This window comes from Falco cherrug, chromosome 1 (genome assembly GCF_023634085.1).
Source record: "Falco cherrug isolate bFalChe1 chromosome 1, bFalChe1.pri, whole genome shotgun sequence".
Classification (NCBI taxonomy): domain Eukaryota; kingdom Metazoa; phylum Chordata; class Aves; order Falconiformes; family Falconidae; genus Falco; species Falco cherrug.
In genome coordinates this window covers 88,043,977-88,056,410 of record NC_073697.1, presented here as the reverse complement: position 1 = coordinate 88,056,410, position 12,434 = coordinate 88,043,977, and the positions used below count along the sequence as shown (strand labels likewise).

The 12,434-nt window shown below is 36.8% G+C and overlaps 1 protein-coding gene across 1 annotated transcript in view; it reads right to left on the bottom strand.

Moving 5' to 3' along the window:
- LOC102047426 (protein HIRA) overlaps positions 1-12,434 on the bottom strand; it is a 38,176-nt gene that overhangs the window by 6,315 nt on the left and 19,427 nt on the right. Inside the window, exons 11-21 of the mRNA XM_055704132.1 lie at positions 11,448-11,553; positions 10,635-10,862; positions 9,752-9,837; positions 9,101-9,295; positions 7,529-7,699; positions 5,794-5,998; positions 4,937-5,041; positions 3,704-3,852; positions 2,411-2,572; positions 1,600-1,658; positions 449-554 (exon numbers count right to left, since the gene is read on the bottom strand). Of these exons, the coding sequence (XP_055560107.1) occupies positions 449-554; positions 1,600-1,658; positions 2,411-2,572; positions 3,704-3,852; positions 4,937-5,041; positions 5,794-5,998; positions 7,529-7,699; positions 9,101-9,295; positions 9,752-9,837; positions 10,635-10,862; positions 11,448-11,553 (1,572 nt within the window). The remainder of the gene's footprint in view (positions 1-448; positions 555-1,599; positions 1,659-2,410; positions 2,573-3,703; positions 3,853-4,936; positions 5,042-5,793; positions 5,999-7,528; positions 7,700-9,100; positions 9,296-9,751; positions 9,838-10,634; positions 10,863-11,447; positions 11,554-12,434) is intronic.

The following is a 12,434-nucleotide window of genomic DNA, read 5'->3' as shown; positions in this document are numbered from 1 at the left end:
TTCTCTGGAAACTGAGCAAAACAATTTTGACGTGTTTAAACTCCCAACAATACCAAGTTGTTTGACGAATTTTCCAGAACTGCATTCTTTTACATTTAAAAAGTGAATTGTAAGGCTAGGTTATCTTCAGACATTGCCAACTGCTTGACAGATTCAACTGACGTACATCAGCATAAGTATATATAGGTGTTTGTTAATAAAGATTACGTATCACGTAGGAAAGAGTGATAAAATAGCTGAGGTTTAACTTTTTCATATTTAAAATCTAATTTAAACATAACAAATCATAATATAATAAAGGCTAGACATACAATAACAAACTAAAGCAAAACTAAGCCTGGCATGCAATCCTACTCAGACTACCCTTCAAAATATGGAGTGAAACAGTAAAGCAGAATGCTCATCAGTTCAGCTAAGCTGTAAAAGCCGGAAATAATATATAACTTACCATGTAGAAAGAGAAGGATTAAAACAGTAAGCCTTGCCATCGGACATGCTCATTACAGGTATACCATGCTGAGTCAGCAAGATCTGAGAGACAGTGGCATCACTTCCTGCAAGTCAAATCAGACCAAAGTATTTCTTTTGGAGTCCTGCATAACATCTATAATGGTAAAAAATGCTATCCACCATAAATTATCAGTCATAGCAACCAACAGAAAAAGGCTCACTGTTATCCTCGAGCACTGGTAGAAGGTCAAGACACAAGATAATGATGGTAAACACCAGGCTCGGTGCAGCAGCATTAAAACCACTTCTGCAAAATACATTATCAATCTTGATGCTGCAATTGACACAGAATACGGACTTAACTGGAAACATTCTCCCTATCTAGGGGCAATCTTCAGCAATTTTGCCATATCTTCTGTAACCCATGAAGCCTTTATCTTCATTGGTGAGAAGAACTCACCGTTAATTTAAAATCCTAAAAGCCAGCATACTTAGAAAAGTGTGCTCTCTAAGAACGTAGTATAACTGGGACAGCTGGAGTCTCTCATTTCCCAACATATTCCAGGCCCAGCATTTGTGCATGTAACTTCTAATGAAGGTATCTGTAAACTGCTAGTACAACTACTTCTCCAGGTAGCTTTGATTTGTACTGTTTGGATTAAAGAAAGCTACAATAGAAGCCAGTATGCCCCGAGACACTGCTTTTTTGTTAATTCGTGTTGTGCCAGATACTGGCAATGATAGAAATTGAAGATTTTGAAATAACGAATTGGAAGATAATCAGTTGTTGTTCATCGTTAAAGTATTAAAACATGCAAAGTACAGGGAAACTGCTGTAATCGCAGATTTACATATTTATTTTGTGATCTTCACAACACTGAATTTGAACACACACAGAGCACTGAATTCAAAAGCAACCCAGAGTATAATAAGCTACAGAATCTTGTACAAGTCTGTTACCCACTGATACTCTCATCTCAGTTATTTCTAGAGTATTTCAACATTGCCAATGTCTTCCCTTTATTACACAATAACAAAAGGGAAATTGCTTCAGCTTTTCAGGTTTTGTAAAATTTCAGCAGATTCATAAATGGCACTAAATAGTACAGGTGGGCTCAAAGGTTGTTAACTAAATGACTTTTTAATTACCTGAAAATATTGTTTGCAAAGACTCATCTCTAACAATGGCTCTCTGCTTGTGAACATCCCTGAAAAATACAAAAGGACAAGCCTGCAGTTTACAAACAACTGAAAGCTCCAAAATCATTTAACAAAAGCACTTCTTGAATATTCATGACAGAGCGGGGGTATTTTGGGAGTGAGTTTGACTGGGGTTTTTTTTTGAACATTTTCTTCACTTCTTTGACAAAATTATTTTGGCAAACTCAGAACCCTGACATGAAGACAAAAGTCAGCAGCAGAGAACAACTTTCATAGCTCTTTATCAGGAAACCTCATTACAGCTAAGAAAACACTAAAGATCCTTTAGGAGCTCTGACTTGCATGAGACATTAGATTGAATTCAACAACTGTAAACAAGTTACAGCCATTTTTATCTTGGTATCTTGGAGATAGCTAGAGTACTTCTAACTCTGAAACTCTGTACTTTATTAGCTAAGTATGACAGAAGTTGCAAGTATCTGCATTTCTCCTGCCCCTGGCTTTAATCCATTCGATATGCATGACAAGTCTATCCTAGGGAGTTGTTTAAATTAGTAACTTCTAGCTGATCCTTTTTCTTTCTTCTAGAATCAAATTCAGTATTATGGACTGTCCTACAACACAGAAGAAACAGGATTCAAATCCTGCCCAGTAAACTCTTCGTGTTATATCCAAAAGTGGATTTTTGTTCAGACCTCATGTGGTTTAAGCCTCAGTTCCAAGAGGAATGCACTGACAAAACTGAGGTTACCTATAAATATCAGCCCAGCCAGCTGCTGCAGCCTAACGTGGTACTTACCAAACAGAGAGCGTAGCAGCAGTGGTGAGAGCCATGATGTAAGAACCTGTGCAATGTAGGGTGGAAATGGGTGTATTCAGTATTATAGGAGGAAGAAGGCGACGACCACAAGCTGAAAATACCGACAATGTTCGTTTCTCACAGGCTACACTTACAATCTCACTAAAAAAAAAAAACAACACACATACAAACCAACATTGACATTTTGTCAAATACAAGTAACAAAATCAGATTGATTTCTTATCGTATAACTGGGGCTAATTCCCCAAAAGGCAGCTATTACAGCTTTAAAAAAAAAAATGCTGGGCATCAAAAGGAAAGGTCAAAAACTAGACAGATTATATATATATATATATGTATGTGTGTGTATATATACATACACATATATAAGTGCATTCCATGCCTCCTTAATTTGATTAAAATTATGATGGTCTAAGGAGATAGGCAAGAGAAGGTTTGCAGGCAAAGATAGTATCTTTGATTAGATCAAGAGGCGTAAATATCAGTAAAGCTTTTAGGTATACACAAGCTTTTCTTCAGGCCTGTACTTGTATTTAGCTTTGAAATCTCTGCTTCTCTTCTAAATCTGGACATGGCTCAGGCTTCAGAAATATACTTTCAATTTAAACTCTGAGGTGGAACTAAGCAAAGTTGAGAAAAATAAAGAGGAAAAAACCCAGCAAAACATTCAGGAAAATACTTCTATGTCACAAAACATCCTGTTACAGATTTTTCATTCTTTAAAAGTTAACACTTGAACAACTATCGCTTACCATGATTTAGTCAACGTTAATGAAGAAATTTAAAGGAGAAATGTAAATACGCAGGAAAATAGTTGTAACTGGCTAATGAGAATCTGTGATGCTTTAAGACTGCATAGAGCTAATGCTTGATGTGAAACTGGTCTTAAGACTAAAAGCAGTACATATTTTTATCCACAAAACATTTATTATGAAAGACTGTGTAAAAATTACAATGAGGAGTGATAAAACCAGCAAATAGCAGTAGCCAAGAGAAATAAGTCAGAAAAACTCCACAGGGTGAGAGTTGAAGAGCATCAATTTATTAGACCAGGTTAGCTGAAAGAGAAATAGGACATTTGAGCCAAACACAAAGAATCACAAAAATCCCTACTAGAAGTGATCCATAAATAGATAAAAATATCTTTCAAGCCTCTACTTATTTGTAAATATGAGGGTTTATGTGTAATTAACTTTTCATAAAGTGTACTTTTGTAATCCAAAATGTTTTCTGGCCTTCAGGACCCTCTTCCTCCAAAATATACTCTCTTACCAGCTTCCTGCTGCAGTGAGAATTCGACTAGTGAGGACTGTCTCCCATTCCTTTCCTTCTCGATTACACTTTAACCTGCTCAACTTTGAACCTCCCACTGTGGTCATTTCATTTTCCACTTCAAGGTACATTGATGGATCTGAACTTATCTGAAATACAAAAAATAAAATACTTTTTGGAAGAGGAAAAGAACTACTCAAAAGCAGCAACTAGTGTTAAAGCCAAAACAATGCTTTTTAAAGTGGCTTCAAAATATACTGTGATACTTCAAAAGAATGATAGAATGGTTTGGGTTGGAAAGGACTTCAAAGATCACCTAGTTCCAAGCCCCCTGCCCTGTTCAGGGACACCTTCCACTAGCCCAGGCTGCTCAGAGCCCCATCCAGCCTGGCCTTGAGCACTGCCTGGACAGGGGCACCCACAGCTGCTCTGCGCAGCCTGTGCCAGTGCCTCGCCACCCTCACAGTAAAGAATTTCTTCCTAATATCTAATCTAAATCTACCCTCTTTCAGTTTAAAGCCATTCCCCCTTCTCCTATCACTACATGCCCTTGTAAAAAGCTGCTCTCCAACTTTCTTGCAGGTCCTCTTTACATACTAAAGCAGACCTCTGAAAATCAGTCTTGGCTAGAACATAAATAATTTCTTTGTATTAGGAGCGTAAGAATGAAGAAAGGTAGTGCTAGTCTGCACTTCTCAATTAAGGGCACCAGATCAAGTCTAGATGTGCCCAGTCTCCCTACAATATTGCAATTAGAACCAGACTACCACAGCCTAAACATGCAGAAAAATTATTTCATAAATACCTAAAGTGATACTATTGGCTAGTTTCTTCAGATCTAGAGCACCTCCAGAGAGCTCTTATTTTTTCCCTTCAGCAGTGTACTACCAACACAACTGTAATAACAGTGCAGCAAGTATTCCCATCAGAGACTCTTATCTTTACAAAATACTTTGGTTAACCAGGAGGAGGGACTAATGAACCAGAGGTATTCCTCTTTGAAGTTTAGCTAGTTCAGAAGTGCCCTATTTTTAGCTGATTTGCCATAACTTACATAGACGTATTCTTCAAACCTGAAGAATACCATCTTGCTTGCTTGAACAAATGGACATACGTTCATATTCATAACATATGTTAAATTATCAAAGGATATCAATAATCTAAGAATGTAAAAAAAAAGCAAGTGGGTTTTTTTAGTATTAAGCTTTTTTCCCCCCCTTATAGTCCACTTACTTGCAAAGTAAACGATTTCTGTGGGATTGGGGTTGGCAGTTTTAGTGCTAATGCTGGTGCAGAGATGCAAGCAGCATCCTTCTCAGAGGCCAGCGTAGCTGGGGACTGAAAAAAAAATAAAATTGCAAAAGTAGTTAAATTTTTCCATTAAGAGATAAAACAAATACTCTGTGATTTGGATTGATTTGGTTTTTATTCCAATTAATGCCTATTTTTTGGCATTAATTGCAAATATTAATCTTCTTTAATTAGTTTTATAAATACAAATTATTTAATATAGCTTCTCAAAATTAAAAAACTAAAACAAACTAGATGTGGGGTTTTTTTTATACTGCCCCCTCCTTTTCAGCTGCAACTAATTAATGGAAATTCTGATATAATGCATAGAAAAGCTAAGATCTGAATACTGAAAACAGAGGGGGATCTGTATGCCCTAAAATGATGGAAACTAATGCAACTTACTACTTTGTGGTTCTGATGAAATTCATAATCATTTAAGTCATCATAACCAAGTCACAATTATGCTTGGGCCACTCTCCATCAAAGAACACCAAAAACCGATGGCATTTCATTTTGTACAGTCATTTGGCAGGCTATTACTGCTTAGCATGCTGGTACCGTTTAGTATGTAGCTGCGTATTTGTATTAAGGATGGACACATTTGCCACACCACGTGCATCTGCTTTTTGCGATTTTCATTTTTAAAAAGAATAATTTTAAACGCAAGGAAGAGGGCTGGCTAAAATTCTGAGGGACCGATACTACTCATGTTTCCTTGACTTGATGAAAGAAGTCAACACAGGACTGGCTTTATTAAATGAAACATTGAAAACCACAATGAATCTTATTTATTTCACCTGAACAGTTAAAGTTACTGGTACAAGTCTGGAGTCTTTTCGAGGCCTTCCTTTTTTCTTCTTTTCTACTGTTTCTCCCTCAAGTTCCAGTTTCCGTTTAGGTGCACTGAGTGGTTTAGCAGCTGGTATCTTCTCTTCACTGTCACTGCTGCTCTCCAGGATATCCTTGGGCTTATTGTCTTTAATTAAATTCTGATCCTTCAGTCTGAGAAAGAAAAAAAAAATATTCAAATTTTACATAAGCAATTCCAAAAGCTGCCACATATCCTACGCACTACATTCTTGTAGGAAAGAAGATAGATTTTTAGCCTTGTTTAAGTATATTTCAAAACACACGAAGGCAAGAGAAGGAAGCCGAAGAGGTATGGCCAATACTTTGCAGAAGTACAACGTGCAATATATATGTAAGCTGATCAGACATTCTTTCCTTTAAAAAAAGATATCAATCAAACTAACAGTTAGCAACTGGATAAAGTGTAAATAGCAACTTTATTTTAGCATTCAGTTTCAATTACAACCAGATCTCTTTCCCTGGGTTGATACTAATAATTCAGCACTTTGCAAGGTGTAAGAGTAGTTTGTCTTTTTCCCCTCCAACAGACATGAAACTTTCTGCTTACTCATGAAGAACTTCATTTGTCATTCTGTTGCCTATCCCCAAAAGTTGTCCTGTTTAGTTCTGACTACTGTAAGAAAGGTGCATATCTGCAAAACACAAATGACCTCACTGCTCCATTTTCCATTTCAGGAACACAATATAACTAACGAAGACAAAGCACAAATCCCTGTGTACTCTTTTCTTAACGATTCTACCCTAAAACAGGTCATTTAATCACTCTTGCCATTCCTTCCAACAGCTGGTTATTAACTCCCAACAATGTTTTGCCACTTACTCCATAATCACTCAGCTTCCTAGAAGCATTTTGCATAATCCAAACCATTTTTCTCTGGCATCTGAATTATGCCAAGCAATACACTTACCCATACTTTACTGACACATTAGAAGCAATTATGAGAGTAATTTAATACATCTTTCTTCTGCATCATATGGTTAAACCCTTTGACATAAAAATATCAAAGTATTCAGTAAAAAACACATTCTATTGACAGTAAGTTGGGGAACTCCATACTTCTTTCTCAAGACTGCGATTTTTTCTGCTGTTGGTTTTGGTGAAGCAGGAATACTTATACCATAACGCACTGTCACAAATACAAAAGCTTTCTTCTGTTTTTTAAAATCATGTGGATCCAGAGCCAAAACACCTTAAAATCAAAGCATACTCTCTGCATGCCTTCAAGGCATAAAACTGAAATACAACTGCCGCTATTACAACGATAGGCTGTCTGCAGATGTGTATGGTAATTTATCTTGAAGTATGGCAATTTATCTTGAAGAAAATCTCACTCTTGTACAGAGATACAGGCTGGCTATTTTTGTCTTTAAAAGGAGCGCAGACGCATGCAGCCACACGTGGAGGCACGAGCACACACAGCCTTTTGGAACAAAGGTTTTAACTCAGAATATTTTGAAGAGTCTTTTTGATCCCAAATGCCAGGTACAAAGGAATAATGCCAGCAAACAATTCACCTTTTTTTCAGCTGTCTCCTTCCTTCCTATTGTGTAAGAGCCAGCACCATGACATCTACGTCACAGAATTAGCTTAACTCTCCACCATCATTTTTTTTTTTTTTTTTTAAATTCCACATCCCCTCCACCACCCCGGCTATGTCTTACCTGTCCACAACAGTCTGATTTGTATTTGTTACAACAGCAGTCCCTGAGGTGGCTTTGGATCGTTCTGTAAATCTAGAATCAAATGCTTTCATAGGTTCAATCTTGGATGGAGTTGTCAACACAGACGAAGATGATGCAGGAGGAGCAGTTGAGGCAGAGGTAGCATTTACACTGTCAATAAAAGAGACAGGAAAAGAAGGATTGAAAGAAATCTAGTATTGGTAACCTGCACTGCTCATAACAACTAGCTAGCATTCATTATACTGGCTAGAAACCATACTGAAAACTGTCCACTCAAGTACATACATGAGATAGGATATGCATTTTCCCCCTTTCACACAGCAGTAGCTTGCAAGCTTTGCCTACTCTCAAAAGCTGTTTATGATACATCTCAGAGCTAAGAGCTTCACGTGGCCACATAGATATATCTAGATTAAAAGACCCCAATTCACTCATCATGTATTTTTAATTCAGGAATGAAATGATACTTTCAGCTGGTACTTACATACCCAAAGGGAAAGAATCACTATTTCAAATGATAATGGGGTTCCCTGTTTTACCCCTTGTTCAGGCTACAAAATACTTTCCATTACAAGATTATACTCCACTGTTTATCCATCAAATAATATGGGCTGAAATAATTCATGCCAGGTTTTGATTTTGTTGCTGAAGAATCCAAACTAATTATTAGGCCTTTCCAAGCATAACCCTAAGGCAAAGGAATGTGTTTTCCCCACACTAAAGCATTCCAGGGATCTGTTATTTGAATAGCTGTTTACTTTAAAGATTTTTCAATTCATTCAGAGAATGAATTGAAAGAAACAATGGCTCTAAGATAACTGATATTTGTACTAAAAAGCTGTTAGAAGTGCAGTTTCCAAAGAAAAGGGACTTAATAGTTTCACCTGTCAATCGTTTCTCAGAGTCTACCCACTCATTTTTTATTCTGTGGCCAATTTCAACTAAATTTAATGGAGTAGTAGAGGTTCCAATGACATTGTGTTCTTGCAAATGCTATAAACACACACTGAGAAGAAACCAAGTCAGTGTCACCACCAAGAGAAAAGCAAGTAAAATTTAGTTGTTTCAGAATTAATTTGAAAGACATAGTAGCCAATCAGCATATATGCATTGACAAGTCAATGCCACTGTGCTCAGATGGGGTTGTATACAGGGAAGAAGTATCATCATCTTTGAAGAGATCTACAGGACACAATTTGATGACAAACAGGCTTCATTACTTCCACTGCTAGAAAAAATTATATTATTTACTAATAGCACCCCAATAATCTATAAGCAAGTCAATTTGATAAAGCATTGGCAATCAATTGCATACCTCATTGCACTGAAGTTCATTTCCAGAACTATGCATACGGATTTATTAATTACTGATTTATCACTACTTAAAGTAACCAAATACTAATAAAATCTTGGTGTTTTCAGGAATGTTAGATTCTTGAAGTTTTGCAGTAAAGGAAACCAGTTTAATAGTTGCTTGATTACAGAACTGGAAACAAGAATTAAAAACTAAACACAGTCATGTAAGTGAAAAACAAAACTGCAAATACTGACCCATCTTTATTGGCTGCATCATCTGTTGGTTTTATACTGGCTGCTGTTGGCTCTACAGAAGGCTTTGAAGTATTAAGGGAATTTGCTGCATTAGAATCTAATGACATGAGCTGCTGGTTACTTTGAGAAGACATCATTGAGCCAGACAGAGATCCAGATATTGGGATGCTATTGAAAAATGCTGTAGAAAAATCCCTAAGAAAAACAACAAAAATATTTCTTAAAAACACTTTAAAAATAATTGAAAAATAGTTAATTTAACTAAACTACTTATTCCATTCTTCCCTTTTCCACATGTCGATGTTCACATACAACCTAAATAAACCACCAACGCCTAACTTTCCAGAGTCATTCTCATATACAAAGGACACTAAAGCCAGAATTAATGTAGATACAAACCTGCAATACACGACAGTATTGTTCACTCACCTATAATGGTAGATAATGACAGTTAGCCTTATTTATTAGAAATGAGATGCTGTAGCTAAGAACATAGGTTGAAACCAAATTCCGTACGTATACACAAGGTATTTCCAGTGAGTGCTTTAAAGTGCCATAAGATTAAAATAAGTCAGAATTCTCAGTTTGCACCAGGGGAGGAAAAAAAAACCCCAAGAGGTAAAGTATTTTAAAGCCAGCTTCCAAACATACCCAGTGTCCAGCTGAGCTATGCAGAGAGGTGTGATCCTTCTCCGACCATCTGCTGTTCGTGTTTCAACTTGCTTTTTTAAGAGATTCTGTTGGGAAATATATTTCATATCATTTCTGATAAATAGGAAATGGTTTTTTTCTTTTCCTGACTGACAAGAATAGGTATATTAGATGAAAGATGCTCGTCAATTAAAAATGTGTTAAAAATTTTTCCATATTGTCTTTGAACTATGCTATTATTGCAAAGGATCAGTCTACATTTTTATTAGTAGAAGTGTGTTTTAATACCACAACTTTTTTTTGACCCATAGTAGGTGTTTTTTAAGTAGAATTTCATATAGTACAAAGCACAATAGACTTCTGATTCTGATTACTGCTCTCAGGCTGTACCATAACATACATTCTTTTTAATTTAAACACACACATTTCCAATTCTGGATCTATCCACTTGTAGAAAAGGCATTTATGGAGAATATAATCTGCTCTCCACATGAGAAAGTCAAGCCCAAAACCTCCTCATCTGTGCACACTGAATCCTTCGTTAAAAGATGTGTTCTGTTTAGCAGAGAATTAAATAATGCTTTCAACCTCCTCCACTGAGCAACTGAAGTACAGTTCCATACTCTGACTGTTACTTGGTCTCTTTTCTGCACACCAAGAACTTAGCACCCATCACAGAAATGCCCACAAGCCTTTTTCCAGTCTTCTGCTTAAAAGCATTTTAACTTTTCAACATGTCTCAGTAACGTCACCTGGACCATTCATGGGTTGAAAGGTGCCATTCCACATAAATAAGGAAGCAGAAATTGGTTTTATCATAAGCAGTTTGGTATTTATCAGCTCAGTACCTGACACTATAAAGTGATTATCTAAGAACACCTACCTTTCTAATGTCCTCCAAACTCTCCCCATTAACCATGCTTGCCACCTTGGGAGCTGCTGCCACAGTCCCAGATGCTTCCCTAATTGACACATTCTTCTGCTCCACCTGCTGCTGTTGCTGTCTCTGTTGATACTTGAGCATCTCTGGATTCTCAATAATGGTGGTAGACAACTGAGCTTCAGTCATTATCGCTAGGCTTTTACCATAGGTGGACTGATGAATGTTGCTCTGTAGGCGTTAAAAATGTATCACACAAAAAGAGTGACTACAACTGCTAGCGTGACATCACTAATTACAATGCAAGAGAATCACACAAATCTAATGGAATCCATAAAATGCAAATGCCCTCTGTATCACTTATACACTACAGATTTTTTTCTTTATATTTTCAGCTAACACTAAATCAATATGTAAGATAATTTAAATTCAAAGCTTTAGTTGCTAATAGCAATGAGAGGAAAAAACAGCCAACAGCAATCAGTTTAAAAAGACTTGCATATATGCAATTCAAAGAGTAATTTTAAAGTGTTTTGAAGCACCCACTCCTTGTTTCCTTGGCCAAATAATTACTTCAAATGTACAATGATGTGTAAGCAAGCGGATGCTTTCCAAGTAGACTTTCTATCCAGAATAAAAACTAGTATGATGAATTCTTTTCTTGACTACTCTTTTTTTAATGATTTATAAAGTAGACAAGAACATGTTTTTCTGTAATATGGAAATCAGTCACTACATATTTCTATAAATAGTCATTTTAACTGAATCAATGCACCCCTTAAATATGATCACAGATTCTCCAAGTGCTTACTGTACCTTTTCTTCCTCACTGAGTGGATCTCCAAGTTCATCCTGGGAAAAGTCCAAAAATGCCACTGATCCATCCATGGAACACACCAGGATACCAAGTCCATTAAGGGTCCTGAAGGAAATAAAGGTCCATCTTTGGTTTTGATCTCTTTCATTGATGTAAAGGGAAAATGCAATAAATTGCTCAATAGAAATCTTTGCAGAAGATTTATTATCACAGTGACTACTGATGGAACCAAAGAAGTGGGCCAGCAAGGAGACAGGGTGATGGACAGCAGGAATCCACATGCCAACATTGCTTCGGAGACTGCACACAAAAAAGTGGCACTAGAACAGTACACCTACCCATGGCATGACCAGCACCACAAAAAACTTTCTGTAGGGGTAAAACAGCGGTCACAATGAACAATGAGAGAAAATAATAAATGTATTTGCTTCAAAAGATCTACAGATGTGCTAACGGAACTTGGTGAAGAAAGTGGCCTTCAGCAGATAAGCAATTGATACGCTTCCTTTAAGGCCCTATAAACTACCGTTTGGGGCCCATGGAAGATGAAGCTTCATCACGCACAGTAAACATGTAACAGAGTCCATTCCTATAAAGAGCTTACAGTCCAAATAAACAAGATAGGAAGGAGAAGAGATGAGACTCTTAAAAGAGAAGCTCTATATTAGGTAAATGCCTCTTCTCCATCATCATCATCTGAAGTGACAGCAAAACCAAGCTGTGCATCTAAGCAGTCAAAAAACATCTCTGTATTAAGTAAGAACATATTAGATTTTGTTACCATTATTTGGGTTTTTAAGCAAACTGCACATGTTCTTGTATGAGGGGATATGTCGTAACCCTCTTCTGGAGGTCTCAATGGGTTTTCTTGGTAGAAGAGGGAGGAGAAACTATACGTTCTAGTCTTAATGGAATGATAACCTTCCACATATAACCTATTCTTGCACGTTTGAAAAATATGAAAAAATACGTGATGAGTTTTGACT